Source organism: Manacus candei, unplaced genomic scaffold (genome assembly GCF_025592945.1).
Source record: "Manacus candei isolate 608988 ecotype Guabito, Panama unplaced genomic scaffold, ASM2559294v1 h1tg000060l, whole genome shotgun sequence".
Lineage (NCBI taxonomy): Eukaryota > Metazoa > Chordata > Aves > Passeriformes > Pipridae > Manacus > Manacus candei.
The window spans coordinates 3,179,902-3,200,556 of record NW_026138108.1 but is presented as its reverse complement, the minus strand read 5'-3'; the positions used below and the strand labels follow the sequence as shown (position 1 = coordinate 3,200,556).

At 40.5% G+C, this 20,655-nt stretch overlaps 1 protein-coding gene across 14 annotated transcripts in view; it reads right to left on the bottom strand.

Moving 5' to 3' along the window:
• Nucleotides 1-1,818: 1,818 nt before the first annotated feature.
• TSPAN4 (tetraspanin 4) overlaps nucleotides 1,819-20,655 on the bottom strand; it is a 435,304-nt gene continuing 416,467 nt past the window's right edge. For 7 of the 14 annotated variants that reach the window (XM_051804242.1, XM_051804247.1, XM_051804248.1 and 4 more), the window contains 3 exons: nucleotides 15,077-15,208; nucleotides 12,673-12,756; nucleotides 1,821-10,378 (listed from right to left, as the gene is read on the bottom strand). In XM_051804242.1, coding sequence (XP_051660202.1) covers nucleotides 10,310-10,378; nucleotides 12,673-12,756; nucleotides 15,077-15,208 — 285 coding nt within the window. In that variant the 3' untranslated portion in view covers nucleotides 1,821-10,309. Of the gene's footprint in view, nucleotides 10,379-12,672; nucleotides 12,757-15,076; nucleotides 15,209-20,655 lie in introns of all 14 variants that reach the window. The other 7 variants (XM_051804246.1, XM_051804239.1, XM_051804245.1 and 4 more) reach the window with 2 other exon arrangements.

Sequence of the window (20,655 nt, the reverse complement as noted above, 5' to 3'; positions counted from 1 at the left end):
TCCAGCGTGTCGACTGCACCACACAGCTTGGTATCGTTGGCAAACTTCCTGAGGGTGCACTTGATCCCAAGTCAGTGACACAGATGTTAAACAGGGCCGGTCCCCCTGGACCCTCAAGGAACACCACTCATCACTGATCTCCTCTTGGACTCTCTGCTGTTTGACCACAATTCTTTGAGAGTGACCATCCAGCCAATTCCTTATCCACTGAGCGATCCTTCCATTAAACCAGTGTCTCTCCAGTTTAGAGACAAAGGTTGTTATGCAGGACAATGTCAACTGCTTTGTACAATTCCAGATAGATGATGTTGGTTACTCTTCCCTCATCCACCTCTGTAACCCCATCATAAAAGACCACCAGATTTTTTAGGCATGATTTGCCCTTAGTGAAGCCATGTCCCAAATCACCTCCTTATTTTCCGTGTGCCTTAGCACATTTTCCAGGAGGATCTGCTCCATGATTTTGCCAAGCACTGAGGTGAGACTGATCGGCCTGGAGTTCTCCAGGTCTTCCATTTTTCTGTTTATAAAAATGGGGGTTATGTTTCCCCTTTTCCAGTCAGTGGGAGCTTCACTGCACTGCCATGACTTCTCAAACATGACAGATAGTGGCTCAGCCACTTCACCCACCAGTTCCCTCGGGACCCACAAATGTACCTTATCATGTCATGGACCTCAGCATCTTTCATTAATGTTTAAATTACATATAAATTCAGTGCCCCTGCTCCCTGGACTGATCTCCTGCAAGGCTGGAAAAACTGAAGTTGGAGGATGTAAGACAAATCAGTGTCTGTACCCCTTGTAAATGTTCATCCTTTGAGTATTCCAGTGTCCTTCAGTACCTTAGTGACCTTGCTGCACCTAGGAGGGGAATAGGTGGGGTTGCAAACTGAAGAGCACAGGAAAGCAGGTTGTATGAAAGCAGGGTCAAGGAGAAAAAGGTAAGCAAAATGGCACTGAACATTTCTCTTTGACCTTGTGTATGCTAGATGCGGTTGGTGACTTTCACCTTCTCCTGGTGACAGTGTCAGCTTCAGTAGAAAGTTGCCTATGTGCGTGCTGGGGGTGGTAAGATGAAAACTTTATAAAAGGGGTAGACTGAGTGGCCCCAGCAGCAGTACCAGTGGGGCATATTGTTTTTGTCATACAGATGTGAATCACAGTGTTCTCCAGAGAAGGACTGCTTTAGTCCAACAACTGAGAGAACCACTGTCTACACAAGACTCAACCCCCCAAATCTGCTAAACCACAAGGACTCAGCAGAATAGTTTGAAGAGAGACTTTGAACATGCTGCAGCCCTGATTCTGTTCTGGGAGGGCTTTTCTGAAAGAAGTGTCTGTTCTGAATAAGCTGACCATGTATTTCATAGGATACTGCTCTATTTTTGTACCTTACAGTGGGGAAAACTAGTCTGCTCAGGTCTCTTGTCCATTTTCAACCTTCTCCCTTAACTTTCATTTAAGTTTTTTCATACCTGTCATTTTTATTTCCCCTTTTCTTCCTCACCTTTCCTGGTGCAGACATTTGGATAAACTGGAGTCCTGTGTGATCCATAGCAAAGATTGCTTGCATTGGAGTATTCTAGTTCTGAGAACAACATACACAGATTTTTTGAATGTACATTAACTCGTGATTGCATCAGGAACAAGGGAGTGTGATTTGCAGCAAGCTTTTAATTGTGCCAGTTTTTCATGTGATAATTCTTCTTTTAAACCTGTGAGCACTTATTTCAAAGGACCTTTTGATAATGAAGATTGTTTTGTGTCAGGGTAACCAGCTGTGGTGCACAGTTAGGAATAAGAAGGTGTTTAATAGGGAAGAACTTCAATGCACGGACTTCACAGGGAGATTTAAAACTTCAATTTTTATTAGCACCAAATACCAAGCAAGTTCCATGACAACAAGCTGTACTTCCAAGCTGGTGAGTTATTTTGTTTAGGGAAAAGGGAGTTAGTAATTATATGACACATCAATTCAGTCTTATGTACTCTCTTGTGGTTGCATATGCAAATCCGTAATTCCTTCAGTTGTGCACAGGTCTGAGTTCACAATTTCTGTCTTTCCCCCAAAAGTAGGAGTGTTTTCAATCGTGAGGTTTTGAGGCAACTCTGTTCTTGAGAGACCAAGTAGTATAACTTAGCTGCTCAGCAGGAGAATAGTCAAAGCACCTCTGGCTTCTAGGGGGAAATAGTACTGTTTCTATAATACTTGTGTGTCCAGTTCCTGCAGCTGAGCTTACAGCGTGAAGAATTTACCCAAACAGCTTCACTTGTACCTCCATGCACCCTCTCTGTTCAACTAATGCCAACATGACTTTCAAATGAAATTAATGCATGTGCAAAGAAAGTGGCCGTTGGTGGGGAGAGAGGAGGGTTGTGTGGTGCTCTGAGAATTATAAAGAAGCTTTTGGTGACTTTGACTGTGACAAGAGATCTGGCATAGGCTTATAGAGTGAGAGGTGGGGTTCCAAAAAAGCACTAGAATCAGCACCATGGAGAAGTGCTCTTTTCCTGGAGTACTTGTAAATGCTTCATTCTAATTGCCTTTGTAAACAGATTTAACTGCCTTGGGGGAAGGATGGTTCTGTTCCTTGAGAAATGAGAGCCTGAAAATGAGAGAACTGAGAACACCTCCCCCACACCCCCTTTTTTTTCTTTCTTTTTTTTCTTTTGTAGAATTTACCTTGGATAGTTGGGCTGCCACAGTACAAACTGTAGGGATGTATATGCTGCTCCACTCATCTCAACAGCGTATGGATGCAGGTGAGCATTTCAAAAGAACAGCAAAGACATAATTTCTGACATGAGGTATTTTTTAACTCAATATTCTGGATGCTTATTATTCAAACTGAGATATAATATCAGAATCTGTTCAATGCATTTGTGGATGATACAGTAACACTGAACAAGTTTCCAAGGTAAACTGGGTTAAAAGAAAGAAACAAAAAGGAAAAAAAGCATCCCTGCAGCATTAGTTTCTCTGGAGAATGCTAAGCAGGTAGTGACGGTTCTGCTTGATAACAGTGCTCATCTAGCCACTTGCAGGCTTGCATCAAGGAACTGAGGATATTAAAAGCAATTCAGATTCAGTCACTACTTAGTCTATAACTAGGCTGCATGAATTACTTGGTTACAGTGCTTATTTTACTCTGTTGTGTAGGGACTATGGTCTCCTAAGTCAGTATCAAACCCGAACTTCGTAAAGCCATGTAAGATGTCTATCATTAGACACTAAAATTTATACAATACAAATAATTGAATCCTCTCCACATTTGACAGACTGGGACTTTGATTGATCAGGTATTGTAGAGGTGGAAGGGCTGAAGCAGCAATGGCCTTAAGCTTTAGGGCCAAGGAAAGGTATTTGTGGAAGAGGGAGATGATGAGGTGCATCTGAACAGACTTTTAAGAAACCAGGTCCTGAAATCCCTTTATTTCTACAGTAATTTTCAGTTAATCTTTAGGATGAATGCTTTACACCTGAAACTCTTATGCTGTCCATATGAGACATAAACAGATAAGCAATACACATTAGCAGTTGGTTTTTTATGCTGTAGTTTTCTATAGATTTTTGTTTTCTATAGATTTAATTATTTACAGTTATGTTTTATTTTGTTGGCTGTGATTTGAACTATATTCTGTAATAATAGTAGAATTATATTCTATAAGAGGAATATAGGGGGAAGTTTATAGTGCATAATTATCCCATCCTTTCAAATTATTCTTTTAACCACAACTAGAGGGAAGTCGCTGTTAAGCAATTCTAAAGTAACAAAATGTTCTGCATAAACTATTTCTGCATAAAAGATACCAGCGAGTTGTTTGAGAAACCCATTTAACTGATTAGTTATTTCTTCATTAAAAACCATGCAATGCAAGATGACCTATAGGCCATCTATTTAGTTGTCTAACACACATTGGTGTAGATTTGGTAGTAAATGCTTTGGAGGGAAGAATATAAACTAGGCTGTTCTTGCAGGACAGTAAACCCCAGGATTTCTAGTGAATATACATGGGGAAACAGTTTATTGTGGGGGTAGGAGGGAAGCAAGGCCTAGGGTAAAATGACCTGTGAAGGCAACTGATGGAATTTCAGAAAAAGTCTTTCAAATGGCACTTGCTAGGTGAGTTAGTAATGACCAATTCCTTATCTGTTTGGGGTTTTAACATATGGCTGGTAAGAAACATAGGGCTCTGCATTTTGAACTTTTGATGTGTCAAGACAAAACTTTGGATGAGATTTCATAGGCTGTCCTTAAGTCTCTTTGAAAATTATCACCATGCAGACAGAAACTACTTTGTATTACACAGCCAGTCTAGTCAGCTAAGCCTGATATTCCTGGGTTATGTTAAGTGTACTTGAGGAAAAACAGCAGGATGTCAGGTGAAATACTAGTCTAGTTGTTGATTAAAGCAGAAACAGCCTTGTCTATGCCAACATGTATTTCAAAAGCAAAGACAACTAGGTTAGCTACTAGGGGAAGGTACACTGGGCTTAGTTGTTTGAAACAATGGGATCTTGAAAATCAATAGATACTCAATTACCTAGAGTTAAGCTTTAGTAGAAAGACAAATTAGGCTGTAAAGGTAATACAGCTGCTCTGTGCCCATACATTCTGTAAGCATCATTATGTCAGCGTTCCTGAAGTATAGAACCAATGGTGAATAAATGAAATTAAAAGGCAACATTTTAAAATCTATATAAGAAGGGTTCTTTTAAATGTATGCAGCATGATGAAATTGTGAAATTCTCTGCTACAATGCAAGACTTAAGGGTAAAGTTTCACAAATTCAGAAAGAGATTAAAGATAGGTGTGGTTAATGAGACCATCAGTGGTACACTGAACAGGACAAAGAAAATTCAAGTACTGTAAACATGCCTACTGAACTGAGGGAGCTGTAAGAAACTTCCACCAAAGGTTTGGGTTATCCCATATGAAGTTTCCTTCAATAACTTCTAAAATGTCTGGGTCTCTACTTCCATAATTTCAATAGTACACCTTTTTGTTGTTCAGAATGCACAGTTTGGAGGCAATTTCGCTTGCAAACCTGTTTGACCTGTAGGGTGCAATAAATTGTATTGAAAAAGGCAGTGTTAGACATGACTTCAGATAAGATACCTGGCTAACCAGACATTTTTCTAACCTGACACAGTACGAGTTCCTAGTTGTTCCATTTTAACACAGTCTAGTGTTAATTTTCTAAGTTTTTCTATATAATTTCTGAATCCAAGCAACTACCTCAGAAAAAGAGAAGTCCAGTCCTTTTGTTTCAAAATTATCAGTAACAGACAAGTTGTAAACACAAAATAATTGATTTCAGCTCTGAGTATTTTGTTAACACTGTAAATCAGTAGTTTCTGAATTGTTATCGACTACTGCATAATTTCAGGTTGCCCTTAAGAGGAAAAAGAAAGGGATGTATCTTTACCTGGGAATGGGTAAATCGCTTAAAAAATAATAATAAAAACAAATATGTAAGGAGGGATAGGACAAATTAAAGATGGGTAATGAGAAGTGACAAAGAATTAGTAGGCTGTGGAGGGTTTCTTAATTGCATACAGTGTGTGTGCACTTGCACACACTTGTACAAACACATATCTATGGGTCTGTATATATTCACTGTATAGCTTGTAGTGCAGTTGATTATAAAGAATACAAAAGACATTCTGTTGTAAACTTTAAAGAATATTTAATAACTTTTAAAAAATAAAATGTATATTTTAAATTTTGTTCTTTATATGAATGCACAAAAATGTATCACTGTAATTGCAGCAACAAAATTCAAAGAACTGAGAAGACTTGCCCACTGTGTTAAGATACCAGTGACAAGTTAGGAAAATTCACAATGGAATCCAAACAAATTTCCCATGGCAGGTCCCGACTTGTTTTCTAGCTGTGAATTGTCTACTTCAGTATCTATGAAGATCATTCACACTTAGCAAATCCTTGCTGACTAAGCAAATAAAGAGTCTAGTTTTAAAATAATCACCACAATCAACACCTGATTTCTCTTGCTTACCTTTGGTGCCACATTCATAGCACAACAACGAAGCAAAGGGGTAAGTGAAAGGTGGCTCTGGGCTTGCCTCTTACCACGTTCACAGGGTAGGACAGGAGGTTGTTGGCATGGACAAAGTGTAACCAGTTTGTGAGAAGAGAGGGGAGTTTGAGTGGATCTGCAAAGCAACCCTACTGCTGATGCAAGACAAAATATTTTACAGACTCTGTGCAGTTCCTTCCTGTCTATATTATAATCCTACACTGCTGCAGTTAAATGCTAATTATTCAATGAAAGAATAAACCTTTATGAGTTTGTATGATCTGAGAGGGAGAACCAAAGAAGTATTCACAGAACAGAAACAGGACTGAATTTCAGTGATTGTGCATTATATGATGTGGAGCTAAGTAATTCTGTTGTATAAGTAATAAGATTTGGCTGCTAGTGGCAGTACAGGAAAATAAACCATATTCTACTAAATATATATATATGTATATATTTCATTACAATTGTGCTGATAAAAAGCCAAAAGTATATTGGACTGAATCTAAAAAGCTAAATCTTGATGCTGCTGAATTCAGTAGGTGCAGCCATATGTCCTATGCCTTCACATCTTGTTATTAAGCAGAAAGAGCAATGAGAATAAATTAGAATTGCTCCTTTATTGCCTTTGGTTCTGTCTTTAATGTAAATGTATTGAATCCTCCTTTATGTTTAAAGATAAGAAGTCAAAATTATAGTAAAGTCTTTACTAAAAGTGACAAGACACTAATAGAAGCAATTGGAATGACTTCTGTGTTGCTCTGCATACATACAATATCAGCAGCCTTTTAAATGGATATGATATACTACAGGTTACTTATTTATAATCAACCAGTTTAACTCGAAGTTTTATGTGTAACATGGAACTATCTTTTTTTTGTTTGTTTTTTAAAAAGATTGTTGCTGTTACATATCACAAAAATCTTCTGACTTTGTCAGCAGAGAAAGGATGCAATGCTCTTCAAAAGAAAATATGGTAAGTCTGAGGCTTGTAATATGTAGTATGTTCAGAGGTTTGAAATTGGATTGTGCTGGTAATGCTGTAAGCACCGTAAGATCTGTTTGGCCCGTGTGAAGAGAGTTAATAACATCAAATATAGAAAACAGTCCAGTCAGAATTATAAACCAGTTGCAGTAGCATCTCAGTTGGTAGTGTAAGGATAGTATTTAAAAAAGAATTATTAGCAGCAATATGTGACCTGGGGTTTTTTTTTGTTTGGTTGGGGCTTTTTTGTTCATTTGTTTTTCCCCTAACTATGTTTTTCTTGCAGTTACTGGGATTTACAAAAGGAGTGTTAGTTAAACTCCCTATAGATACTTGTTTTTGAAAACCAAGGCAGTTTATCTTACTGTAAAGACACCTAAACTGTGGAAAATGATTAGAGGGAACCACAAAATATGACCTGTCTTCAGTCTCTATTTCTCATATTTTCTCTCCACTGTAGGATTAGCTGAAGTCTAACAGTGTTCTCTAAGAGCTCAGCACGTATTACTGGGAGACTCACCGGATAAGGGTCTGTGATCTCTCTTTTGCCTACACCACCATCAAGCAAATTGATGAGTAGCTCTCTGTGGGAGTTCTGCTGCACAATGGTTTGCTCTTATCAACTGAACCATCATCAGCCTGCTGTCTCTGTGTTAATTTTTAATGGCAGGGATCACTACAAATAGACTTCTCTACCTTTTATCTATCTTTAAAAAAATCAATGTTTTATTAATGTATTCACCACTCTGTTATGCTACTTTTCAGTGGTGGAAACTCTGAGCTGTCAGCAGGGGCACCTCTGTGTACAAACTATAAACCAAGGCAAGAACTAATGGTACATCTAACCTGGAATTACATCTGTGCAAGTAAGAAAGGAAAAGAGTGGAGAGAGGGAAGGAATGAAGAGCAGGACTTTGCAGGTGAGCCTGACTCAGGAAGCAGAGAGCATTGAGACTGTGGTGATTGTAATACCAAGAGTAAGCTGCTTGCTTGGAGTACAGGGCACCTCTGTGTGGGCTGCTCACTCAGCTTGGAGCAAGGTATGTTAACATTTGTCAAGGCTTGTTAGTGTGACAGTAAAATCCATTAGTGGTGGTGAGGTTGCTGTGATAGAGAGTGATCGAGAAGCCACATAAAATGCACACAAGTAATACATTACTTTCAACTTAGCCTGCACAGCTGAATGTCCCCTGGGGGTAAGATTTTGGAAGATACTTGCTCTTTTACGCATCAGACTGTCCTAAGCATTTCCTGGGAAACCATGGAGTAGTTCAGTAGTTCTTGCCTGAGAGTAAGAAGGCTACAGGAAACCAGCAAAGAGACAAAAAAACCCAAGAGCTAAGGAGTGAGAATGAATCTGTCAGTGGTGCAGGTTCAGAAAAGGATTAGTTATGTGTGTAAAGGAGATTGTTCAATAGGCCATGGGTTGGCAAGGCCAGCTTTATGCTGGAAATTGCCTTTAAATCAAAGCACGCAAAATGTCACTCGTAGCTGAGACCTGCTGTTGTAAGCAGGCTAACTTTTTGTGTGAGCTTGATGCATGCTTCCAGTCTGTCACAGTAAGGATGGCTGCATTGAGCTTTCTGGGAAAACGGCTTCATGGCTGTCTCTCTCATCTAGCTGTCAGTGGCTGAGAGATCCTCCAAGGCTGGCTGCAGTTAGCAGGCCATCTGCATTACTCTGTTTGCCTCTTCCCTGCTGTGTCCTTTCCCAGCTTCTCCCTGTCACATATGCATTATCTGGGGCTACTTGCTGGTGGGGAATTATTTGTTTGAACAATATGATACATCTGATTCTTAACCTCATTGCTAGAAGGGGTGCACAGGAGGGTACTACAGAAATTACTTTAGTTATCAATGAGTGGGGAAATTGGACAGTAAGTGGCTGTTCCCTGGCTAAGGAAAGTTATGGTTTTGATTCCTGCATATTCTTGTGATTCTGTGATATTTCAGAAAGTGTGGGGTATATTCTAGCCAACAGCTAGGCAAAGGAAGATGCATGTGAAAAGGAGTACTGAGAGGTGACTCCAGTTCTAAGAGAGACTGATGTGTCTTGGCTGTTGTCAGCGTGCAGCTGGGAGAAAAAAAAAAGCTAAGCATAAAAGCATCTGAAGTCTTAATAACTCTCAGACAAATGGGCAATGCGCAAAAGATTTTTCCTCAGCAAGGTAAACTCTGTCATACCTGCAGATGATGATATCCCAAAGTAAATTAATGAAATGGTGACATTCAGGGAAGGAACAGCTGACAGCTTTGTACACATCTTCAAGTGCAGAAATGAGTGATATTTTTTGGCAGACTAACTTGAAACAGGAATGATAAAAAATAAAGCCATAGTAGACTGACAGAGAGAGCCCACTCATAAGTTGTTTACTGAAATGAAGATACAGCTGAAAGTAATTACTTGTTTCCCAGAGGTATAAGTGATAGTGCCTTGTACAAGAAATAATACTTGGTTATTTCAGTTGGAATGTAAAATAGGATAGAAAGGTTTCCTCTTTCTGAGGTTAGATGCTGGGTCTTTTCACTTCCTTTCAGAAAAGTATGTGTTAATGAATGTAATATATGTAACATATGCAGTCAACCATCTATTGCCACTGGCAATTAGTAAGTGAGGCAATGTCCAGTATTGTTTTCCATTAACAGCCAGATCTCACTGTACAGATTCTGATTAAAAGCCTGACTTTGCGGCACATAAGATTAAAAATACTCCTTTAAAACAACATATTTCTGAAGATGATCCTTTCCGGCTACAAAATCATTTTGAGACACTTGGAGGCAGGGCTGCTTGATCTTGACATTTTAGCTGTGGGCAAACTGTAGTAAAATTACAATTGCATTCAGTGCTAGCTACTCTGTACCTTCTTGCTGAAGAATATGCATTTTCTACTTCCTCTCTTCCGGACCGTGAAATGCGGGAAGGAAACCTGGCAGGTTTCTCAGAGGTCGCCTCAGTGCAATCTTTTCCTAACATTGGTTTGCAGATCAGCCTCTTGTAAGCAACCTCCTTTGTCTTGCCATAGGCCATGGAAAAGGAAACATTGCTCTTTGAAGGTTTTCCTCTGTTTAAAGACAAGGCTGCTTCTTACCTGTGCCAGTTCAAGTACTGACTTTTTCTTTTCTTCCTCCTTCAGTGAAGTGGGGTGATTCACAAAATCTTCAGAAAGATAGCATTATACACAGTTCATAGTACAAAGAGGGGGAGAAAGGTCAGATGAATGAGCATGAAGGAGATTTCTCCTGTGTCCTTTGGAGGAGGAGCAGAAAGACTGGGAAATGGTATCTATGCACAGTAGGTATCTGCCTTGACTACCTGACAATACATGGTCATTGCAAAGGTGAGTCCGAGAATCTAAGAGAAAAAAAAAACAAACCCAATCATTTTTCAGTAAGTAAAAAACCCTATTTATTGAAACAAGAAAAAGCATGGCACTAGTTTTGTTCACACACAGGAAGACACATCACATACTGCTTTTCCTGCCCATTCATGCCCTTGTTCTGTTCCTAATGTTTGTCTGCCTTTTGTGCTTATCTATGTTACTGTTTCACAGAATAAACAATGAGAGCAGAGGAGAGTTGGTTTCTCTATGAAGAGCAGCCACAAGATACTGGGAAGAGGCATATTGGAAAAAAAAAGTTTGGATGTCTTTTGCTTGAAAATATTTTATAGTAGCAACCCACAGCTCTGGGGCTCTGTGAGTACCTCTGGAGCTGTTGCTTTGAAAGACATCAGGTTCATCCCTGACCCTAAGGATGCTGTGGTTTACTTTATTGCACTTTACCTTTCCAGGTCTATGTGAGCACAGGTCCCTGTGGGGGAATCACTGGAGACTGAAAATGCATTAATCATGGCCATCAATGCCTCATCAACAATGTATGTGTCTTTCTACTCAGCCTATTCAAGAGAAGCAGCAGGGAGGGGGTGGTTCTTCTCCCAGCCAACTACTGACCTGCTGTGCTGCTTCTGTAGATTACTTCATCAGAAAAGGGGATGGGGAAGAGAGTCTTATCTTCCTTCCAGTTGAAGTACTTATATGAATGTACTAAGTGCTTGTTATTTTCCCTTTGCAACACCACTGAAAGAATTGTCATTGAAATGAAGGTCTGCAAAGTAGAAATTTTTAGGGTATGGATTCTATTTTAAGCACTTAAAATGACCACTTCAACTTTAGTGTTTACATCAGTAGTAGTTTCTGTTAATGAGTACTTTGAAAGAGTATATGAATACACACACTATTCTATTTATGAAGAAAAAAATGGTTATAAAGTTGTTAATCTTCTTCAAGTCTCAGTCTTCCACAGTGAAATAAGACTGTTAGGTTTTAGGGTGCTGTTTTACAGAAAGCACTTGCGTTTTGGAAGTATCCCCTGAACACTGCCTTCTGCTTCCTAGCAAAGGAATACCTTTGGGGACAGCTGCATAATAAAACCGTGGTGGCTGAACTTGTTTTGTAATTTGGAGGAGACACAATGAAGAAGATTCTTCTGTCACATGGGCTATATGTCCTTCAAGTTGTGCCACTGTATAATTCTAACTATAAAATTCTTAACATGAAAAACAAAAGCTGTCGCACGCTTAGGGCCAGAACAACATTGAAACAGAAACAACAGAGGGAGCCCAAATCATTTGAGGTGACAGTGCATCAAAACTTTCATCATCAGTTAGATTCAATCACATAGTGCAGCTGGAAGACAGACTGAAAATTTCTCATGTTCTGAGCGGTTTTCTCTGCATTGCACAGCATTCACTAGGAATATGAATTTGCATTTTTAAATTGCCTGAAGTGTTTTCTTCCATGCAAACTAGTAATGTCTTTCTGTCAGAAAGATAGCATTGTCTTAGAACTTGATTATATTTAAGGTATTTATGAGAAGGACTTTGACATAGGTTGGTGGAGTTATTTTAGTGTATCTTTTAAAGACCCCCTAAATGCTGCACAGATGCTCAAAAGCTGGGTATTTTTTTGTTTTTGTTTTTTTTTAAGTATGGTAATATATTAACAACAGTCTTAAATTGTCTGTCTGTCATATGATCTGGTTGAGCATTTTTCCTAAGCATATCTGCTCACAACAGTGGAATAAAAACCAAAACTCTACTGAATTTGGGCCTGTGAGGCATCAGGCATTTGCATTAATAAGTTGCAGCCAATACATGACATATGAGAGAGTAAGATGCATGCCATTCTGCCTAATCTGACATTAGTGGGAATGTGAGTAGAATTCTGATCCCAGGCTCTCTCTTGCTGCTGCTAGTGGCATACCAGGCAAAATTAAAAAACAAAACAAAACAAAACAAAAACCCAAACAACCACAGGTTAATCTGCAGTTAATTAGTTAATCTGGTGTTAATTAGCTCAGCAATGCCATCCTTTCTGCTTATATCTTGAGGGTGAGAGAGAGGGGGAGCTGGAAACTGAGATTTTCACTGCATTTAGGAATGGGACTTTGGGCCATGAATGAAGCGCTGACATACAGCTGAATCTTGTACCTATTTTAAATAAATTAAAACACAAAGGACTTAAATCTTGCAGAATTTCACTCTAACATCATGCAAAATTATTAAAACCAGCGTGAGCAGAGTATATCTGGATCTATGATTACTTAGTTACAATTAGTTAGGATTTGAAAATTGATATTAAACTGTACCTGCACCATAGCTGTGCACAATCCAAAGATTCCCACTGCTAATAAGTTTTCCTGGAGCCATATTTTCACAGTTTCATAGCAAGGCTAGAAAAAAAATCCACATAATATCGTATTAGCCATAAACATACAGCTCTATTCCCCTGGGAATATACAGGCAGAGAAGAATCAGATCTGACTAAGGTGCTATGTAGCCTGGATTATAATTTCAGCACTGGAGCAAGTACAGTGTATTTTTGAGTTGAAGCTTGAACATGGAGTACTAATTCTAATAACAAAAAAATGTGCACCTTCAAAATGCTGCATGAGCACTGCTCCATATAACCTTTTAACAGTAGTTTTAACTACTGTGCTGGTTTTGGCTGGGGTAGACTTAATTTTCTTCACAGTGGTTATGGGGCTGTGTTTTGCATTTGTGCTGAACACAAGGTAGACAATATAGAGATATCTTTGTTATTGCTGAGCAGGGCTTACCCAGAGCCAAGGCCTTTTCTGCTTCTTGTACTCTCACACTGGCAAGGAAGTTGGGGCTACATGGGAGGTTGGGAGGGGACACAGCCAGGCCAGATGACCCAAAGGGACCAAAGGATTTCATATCATGTCACATCATGCTTAGCATATAAAGAGGGGAGAAAAGAGGACGAAGAGGGGGATGTTTGGAATGATGGCATTTGCCTTCCCCAGTCAAGGTTACGTGTGGATGGAGCCCTGCTCTCCTGGGGATGGCTGGACACCTGCCTGCCCATGGGAAGTGGTGAATGAATTCCTTGTTTTGCTTTGTTTGAACACGTGGCTTTTGCTGTCCCCACTGAATTGTTCTTAACCCACTCTTTTCTCACTTTTACTCTTCTGATTCTCCCCTTGATCCCACTGCTGGAGGAGTGAGTGAGCAGCTGTGGAGGAGTGAGTAAGCAGCTGTGTGGTGCTTAGTACAAGGCTGGGGTTAAACCATGACAAATAAACAAGCAGTGGATTTGTGTCCTCTTTGCTATCTAAAACCCAACCAGAAGCAGTTAGAACTTTAGAATGAGGCTTTCATTTTCTCTGTGTTTCAGGGAAACAAATACTTCTTATAATACCTACATATATATGAAACCCAAAAGTCCCATTGAGAGTGGCTCAGTAGCCACTCCTGCTGCACATGGACCCGTTTCATAACATTTTCCATCATTTCAATTTGCAGTATGGGCACTCCTCAATTATTTTTTTCCTGCTTTAAATTCTGCAGTAGCTGTAACTCCATGTTGCTGATCCAGTTTTGGGGGGAATTGGCCCAAGTGAAACCTTTCTTGAAATAATAAGTAGTGTCTGTAAGACAACCTTGTGCAAAAACAGTGCCCGCTGTCTTGTAAATGTTCAGGCCAAGAATCATTCAGCTTTCAGTTTGTGGCTTTCACATATGTATAAAGGAAAAACTATTAATGCCCACCAGAATACACAGTGTTAACCTGCACTGATCTGCTTGGGACCACAGATAAAATAGAAGAACATTTAAGCCCTTAAATTAAAAAACTGACTTGGGGCTACTTGAGAAGTATAAGGAAGCCATGTTTGATGTGAACTCAGCCTCTGCCAGTGCCAATCCATGTGTATGAAATTTTGCTAGAAAGTGGCCAAGAGAGCTTTAGTCATTGTCTTCACAAACCATTAGAAGCAGCAAAACTTATAATTCCACTTCATAAGATGGCCTTACTCCACACTCCCCCTGCATAATTGCAATACCTGCAATTAGCACAAAGAATTGCTGAGCTAATTTCAGAGAAGAATTTAGGCTCTGATGATCTGTTCCGGAAAGATCTTACTGAGGCCATTGTAGGGAAATTATCCCACGGAGTTTTGAATTTGATTACAGGCAAGTGCAAAAACTCACTGAAAAAAAATGCTGCTGGCAATTCAGCAGAACAGTTTCCACTTTCCTACTGTGCAGTGGAAGCCCCTGAGCTAGAGTTCCTGGTTGGAGCAGAGCACTCTATGCTCACAGTCCTCCTGCCTCAGGACTGCCTGGGCTATGATAAGCTATGGCTGCTGCTCCAGGGCCTGTGTGTGTATGAGCCATTTGCTTTTATTGCTACCTGACTCCAGTAGGTGGGACATTAAAAAGGACATTCCTGTCATTTCCTAGCTAGTTGTAGCTAGACCATGCTGCATATCAGTGTTGTAATGTACTTGTCTGTTATGTGAAATAACAGCTTAGAGCTTACTGAAAGGAAACCCTTCAGCTCCTAAAAATAATTAAATAGGAAGTTTCACTGGAGGTCAAAGGCCACAGCTCAACATGAGCCTTCTGGAACCACCTGATTAAAGATCAGCATACCTTATCATCTGTATAGCCCTGCAGATGACTACCTGCCCGCCCTTCACCTGGGCTGCAAGACAGCTCCTGAGATGGTGCTGGAGAGCTACTCACCGCTTTCCACCAGGTCCCTGGGGAATGAAGTCCACAATTCTCACTGAATTCTAAGCAGCAGGAGTCTGGCACCCGGGTTGTGTTGTACACTTCAAACCAGTCAGTGTAGTTGGAGACTCCACAGCACCTGAACTGGAAAAAGATGAACCGAGGCGATACCGTAAGTACGACCTGTCACTGGCTTCTGCTTGTTCTGACTTCTGCCTTCTGGAGCTGGACACTCAGATTATACCAGCAGAGGCTTGAAGTTTTAAAGAAATGCAGTACTTCCTCAGTGTTACCCAAATGGACCCTTTTCTCCACTCTTATATTATGTTTAAATATGGTCTTGTATGTTGATGCTGATGCAAGAAGCAAAGGCACCCATCTGCAGCGGGAGGACACTGCAGGAGCCGAAATCAGACAACCTTAGCTGAGTACTGAGATTAAGGATACGTGACTGAGCAGAATTATAACAAGTTGTTTACAGCTTCTTGTCTGTAAAAAAGATACAGATACAGCACCCAAGAGATGAAGATAGTGGGATCTCTGTGGCACACTACTCCTAGAATCATGATTGAAGTTAACAAGGCAAATTTCTCGCTAAGCTCTTAATTACTAATCACCTTTGAAAGTCTTTGCCAGTCAGTAAAAGATGTATTTCCTCCTCGTCTCTCTGTGGTGCAGTTTCTTAATGTCATCATCTGATGCTGCTAAATAGTGGTGCTTTAAGTGTCTGCATACGAGGACACAAAGATTACAATAGCGCTAAATCGGAAAGTTTGTTCTACTTTGGTAGTGGGAAGAAAGGTATAGGAAACATACATAATGGTACAGGGAATGACTGTAATCATCTTCCCTCTCTGGAAACTGGGATATTCCTGTGATACAAAATAAGCTAAGACTCATTACCACATAGATGTATACACCATCTGTTGCCTCTATGCTAACTCAAAAGTATGAATTTGTTGGTATTTAGGCACTTTAGCACTAATGAGTAAAAAAAGACAACACTGGGCTGCAGAACCACTCTCTGCTATTGGCAGTACCTCACACTTTTTCAGGGCTAAGCCAGCCACCCACTTAGCCTCAAAATGACTTGCTGAGATCTTATTCTTTAAATGTGATCCTATATAAGCCTGTACAGTATCTTTTGCATCCCTACAGAGACCACTCCTCTTGTTTGTGATAGACCCATAATCATGCAGACATTTGCACCACCAGGACCAAGGACCTAATTCAGATCCTGATGTTTACACTGGCCTGAGAGAGAGTTTTCCCTTGCTATGTAACAGTTGTGGAGTTCAGGCTGTAGGTAGAGTTGTAGTGTTCAGGTCTTGTTGCACACACAAAATCTGCCATTCAAGACCTATAGAGGGCAGAGGTGTCATGCGCTGCCTCATGCATCATATGATGCTTCAAGTACTCACAAAAAGTACTCCTTGATAGAGACGTTTCAGTGCTCACAGCAGGGTTTTTCTTCTGCCAAGAAAAAGTCAGAAAACTTTCCTGGACTAACATCTATTCCCTCAAGGTTCTGCTCCGAATTTTGATTTGGTCTGTGGTAGGAATCAATCCTTAGGTTGCAACTGTTTGATTTGTGATTTTACAGGCTTCATTTTCTATAAACTGACGTGAAAGTAAAAAGTTTGTAGCTTTCTTTTTTCCCCTCTATGTTCCTGCACAGAAAACAGGAGGTCCATGAGTAACAGGTCCCAAAAAATGAATAGGAGCAGCATGGAACACATGGTATGCATTTGAGGAAAGCTGGTTTATTTGGAAATCTAACAAGAAGAAGGTCTTGCAGGCTGTCATCATTAGAGTCAGGAGGCAGCTCTTTGACAGACAGTGAGAAGTGACAGCTTGTAAACAGCAAGCCTTAAAAATGTGGCTCATCTGTGATGTAGAGAGCGCAGCGGTAAGGGCTGAGACATTTGAGTGATGTTCTGGCCAAACACAAGTGACACAAGTTTGCATAAATCAGGACTAGACCCCTTCTCCCTGTAATATTGCATGGCTAAGGGTGTCAAAGTCTGACAGGCTAAGGAGATGGAGATGAAGTACGGGTTTTGTAGTTAAGAGCTCACTAACAGGTTGAGGACAGCTGATCCTATGGAGCCTGTGAAGCAGGAGGTGCCTAGGCCATCAGATAGGGTTGGGGCTCCAAAGAGTAAAAATTCCTGGTAAACCAGAAGGTGAAAATAGGAAGGGATGCAGTTGCAAAGACAAACTGCAGCTGGACACAAATTGCCTGCCCACACAGATTCTCTGTGTACTGCACAAGAGCAGAGCAGACACGGCAGACCCAGCAATAGGAGAAAGGGCTAAGGAAAGATCAAGGACATAGCAGAGGATCAATAGTCTTAGGACTGGAAAGAAATAGTCTGGAACTGTAACGGGAAGAAATATCTTTGGAAGACAAAGGAATTATAAGCATTAAGCAGTGGACGATCCACAGTCCTAAAGGAGAGGAGGTGACGATCACAGAAGAGAACTAACACCACAGGGACCAGAAAGCACCAGCAAGTGAGCCAGCACTGCTCAAGGAAGGCCAAGTCCAGTGACTGGCACTTCTAGGGGGCAGAGGCACGGATCCATGGCAGTAGGTCAATGACACAAGAACAAGGAAACGAGCCACAGGGGAATTGAGTGGGACACCAGTACAGATTCAGCAAAGGGGCCCAGCTAGAAGCCAAAAAGACAGATAAGCTGAGAGCTCAGTAAACTCAGAGACTTCATTAAGGATGTTCAAGTAGAAAAGAGATAGTATGGGAGTGATTTTGGATCATTTGACAGGCAACCTGATTTATCCCAGGCTCACAAAGCTGAACAGTAAGTAGCCAATTGTTGAGGGAGATGAGGGACTATGAAAAGAAAGCGGAATATTGAGGACAAAGAGCAAAATATGAGGACTTCTTTAGAGTCCTCTTAGATTTGAGAGCAATGTTCTCTTTTGAAAATTTACAAGGTTTCTGAGCAAGGACAGTTGGAGACAGTCCTACAACCTGGAGGATGGAGAAAGCTCAGGTCACATGAAGGATAATTTCTGTCACCAGCAGTTTGTTGTAGCCAGTTTTACCAGACTCAGCGTTCATCCACAAAGCCTGATGTTCTGCCAATGCCAGACTGATTGTCATGAAGCAATTGAAGACTTGATTCTTTCTACAACTGCATTTATTTTTTGATCACATTTACAGTCCTGTCTTGTTCCCTTTACTAGTTAAGTGATAAAAATGAGACAAGGTTGCCTAATTGATTAATTCTGTTCCTAGTTTCACCAGGGAACAATACGCTCATGTTTTTTAGAAACAATTAGAAACTACTTGTACTTATTTTGGGGTACCCAGACAAACACACTTTAAAAGAGAGTAATCCATTAAAAATGTTAACTGTTGTCTCAAATAGCATAACTTGAGGACACCTTGACTTGGACACCCCAGGTCACTCAATTCTAGGGCTCACAGCTGTGAAAGACCATGCAGTGTGAGAGGCAATTGTGCTGCTCCATGAACAAATGTAGGTACTTATGGCATAAGGTGACAATGAGGTAGTAGTTCTGAGGATGTTCATACAGTGTTTGGCAGAGTTGCTCAAACAAGCCAAAGCTTGTCAAATGCCTTTGAGTATCTGAGCTCCACCTGCTGAACAGTGTTTCTAGGAATAATGACAATATGCTGCAGTTTGTTTCGGATGTTTCATGTGGGAGGCTCTCTCTCCTGAGATGTCATACCATATCTTTTCTCCCCCTTTGTTGTACAGACATAAATCACTCCCTTACTGATAATCTGTGGGGTTCTGAAGTGGCTCATAGGCTTCCAAAAGCTGAGGACATGCAGGGGATGCTCAACACAATGATGCAGTCAAGGGTCATGGTGCTGAGGTGCTTTTCCCAGCCAAGCAGCACCAAAAAGCACTGAGGTCTCTGTGTTGTACTTAAGGGATGCAAAGCTGCTTGCAAATAGCTTATTTTTTATTTTAACAAGTAACTGCTGCTCTAGCATGGGGTATCTAGGGCTGGTAATTAATGTTAAACAGAAAGTTTCTATCTTAGTGCAACAGAAATGTTAATGAGTTGGACACTTGTACATATTTTACAGGTAATCCAAATAGTGAAGGCTAAGTAGGCCTTATCTTTGGCAAATTCCTGCAAAATCAGTCAGGCTGGGTTCATGAAAATAAACAGACATTCGATCCTTGTTGCAGACAGTTTGTTATCAAAGCCTGGTTTTTCTGGTTTTGTGAATGTGACAAAGAACTAGAGACAGGGCAGGGTGCCTTTTATATGCTTTTTCATCCATCACTTAAAAGTGGTGAATAACACAGTTTTGTTCTAAAAATCATGTTTAATGGGTGGTTTGGATTGCTTCAGCAGTAATTCTAAAGTATAGCTTGATCTAACAGAATCAATGACTGGACAGAGGGAGATGGGTCAAATTTTCTTCTCAGTTACAGTGGTCTAAATAGACATGAAAGGACATTACACAGCAGCAAAAGTGAGCTGAATGTGGCTCACTTTAGTGAAGCTAATAAGTTTTCTGCATGCCTCTCAAATTACTGCCTGGTTAGTTAAAAGGAGAAGTGTTCAAATATTGATCACAAAGATGTTGGGGATGAAGCAACGTTTAAAAATTAATGCCTGTTTCTCATTTCCTAATGATCTCCACCTGTAACTCTAACCAGGTGGTGGGAAAGGAGTGTAGTGCAGTTCAGGGTAACTCACCTCCTAAACTGTTAGAATTTTAGTCATGTTTAAAAACTACTTTGTAAGCTTTTCTAGTCTTCAGTCACAACATGCAGAAGTCATCTGCTCGTGTTTCTGATCCTTTTAAAGTTTGAAACGCTATCGAGAAAGGCTGTGAGTTTCGTTAGCTGGAGGTATTAAAAAGAAATCAATAGAATGTTCTAATTTGAAACAGCTCCCTGACCCAGAGGCTTAATGTGACTGCAGAATGAGCCCACTGCTTTTCCTCTCACATGTTTTGCAGGTGTGCAGCTCAACCCAACTCCTTTATTGGCAATATGAACAGATCAGTCATGGGCCGAAACTGCAACTTCCTCTTTAAAGACAGACCAGACAGGCCCTGTTTTTCCTTGTTTCCAGTTACTTAGGAATTGTATGCTTCTTTTAAAAAGAGGAAAACCTTTTCTCAAGGCACAAAGCCTTCAGAGAATAAAGCCTTACTCAAAAGGTGCTCTGGCCTTTCACACTTGACAAAAAAAACCAGAGTAATCACCTCTCACAAGTCACTGTGTGAGCACTGGATATCCACACTCCCAGTCAAAACTCCCCTCTGTTTTGTGACTGGGCAGTCCCATAGAAATCAAATGCCATCTAAATGTGGCTCTGTTCCTGGAAAACAGTTTCCTCCTTCTTAAAGCAAAAGCTGCCATACACAGTGGTACCTAGTGAACTCAGGTGGGTGTGGTCTCTATCTGAGCAAACCACAGGAGAAATGAAGAGCTCCAGTGCCAGAGCTCCAGTCCCTCATGTCTGGGCTACTACTTTAACCACTGCTCAAGCTCTGAAAAATACTTTTGCAAAGGAAGGAGTGCAAGACAGAGGGGACAAGGGAGAAGGTCTCATTATGATTTCTGTTACT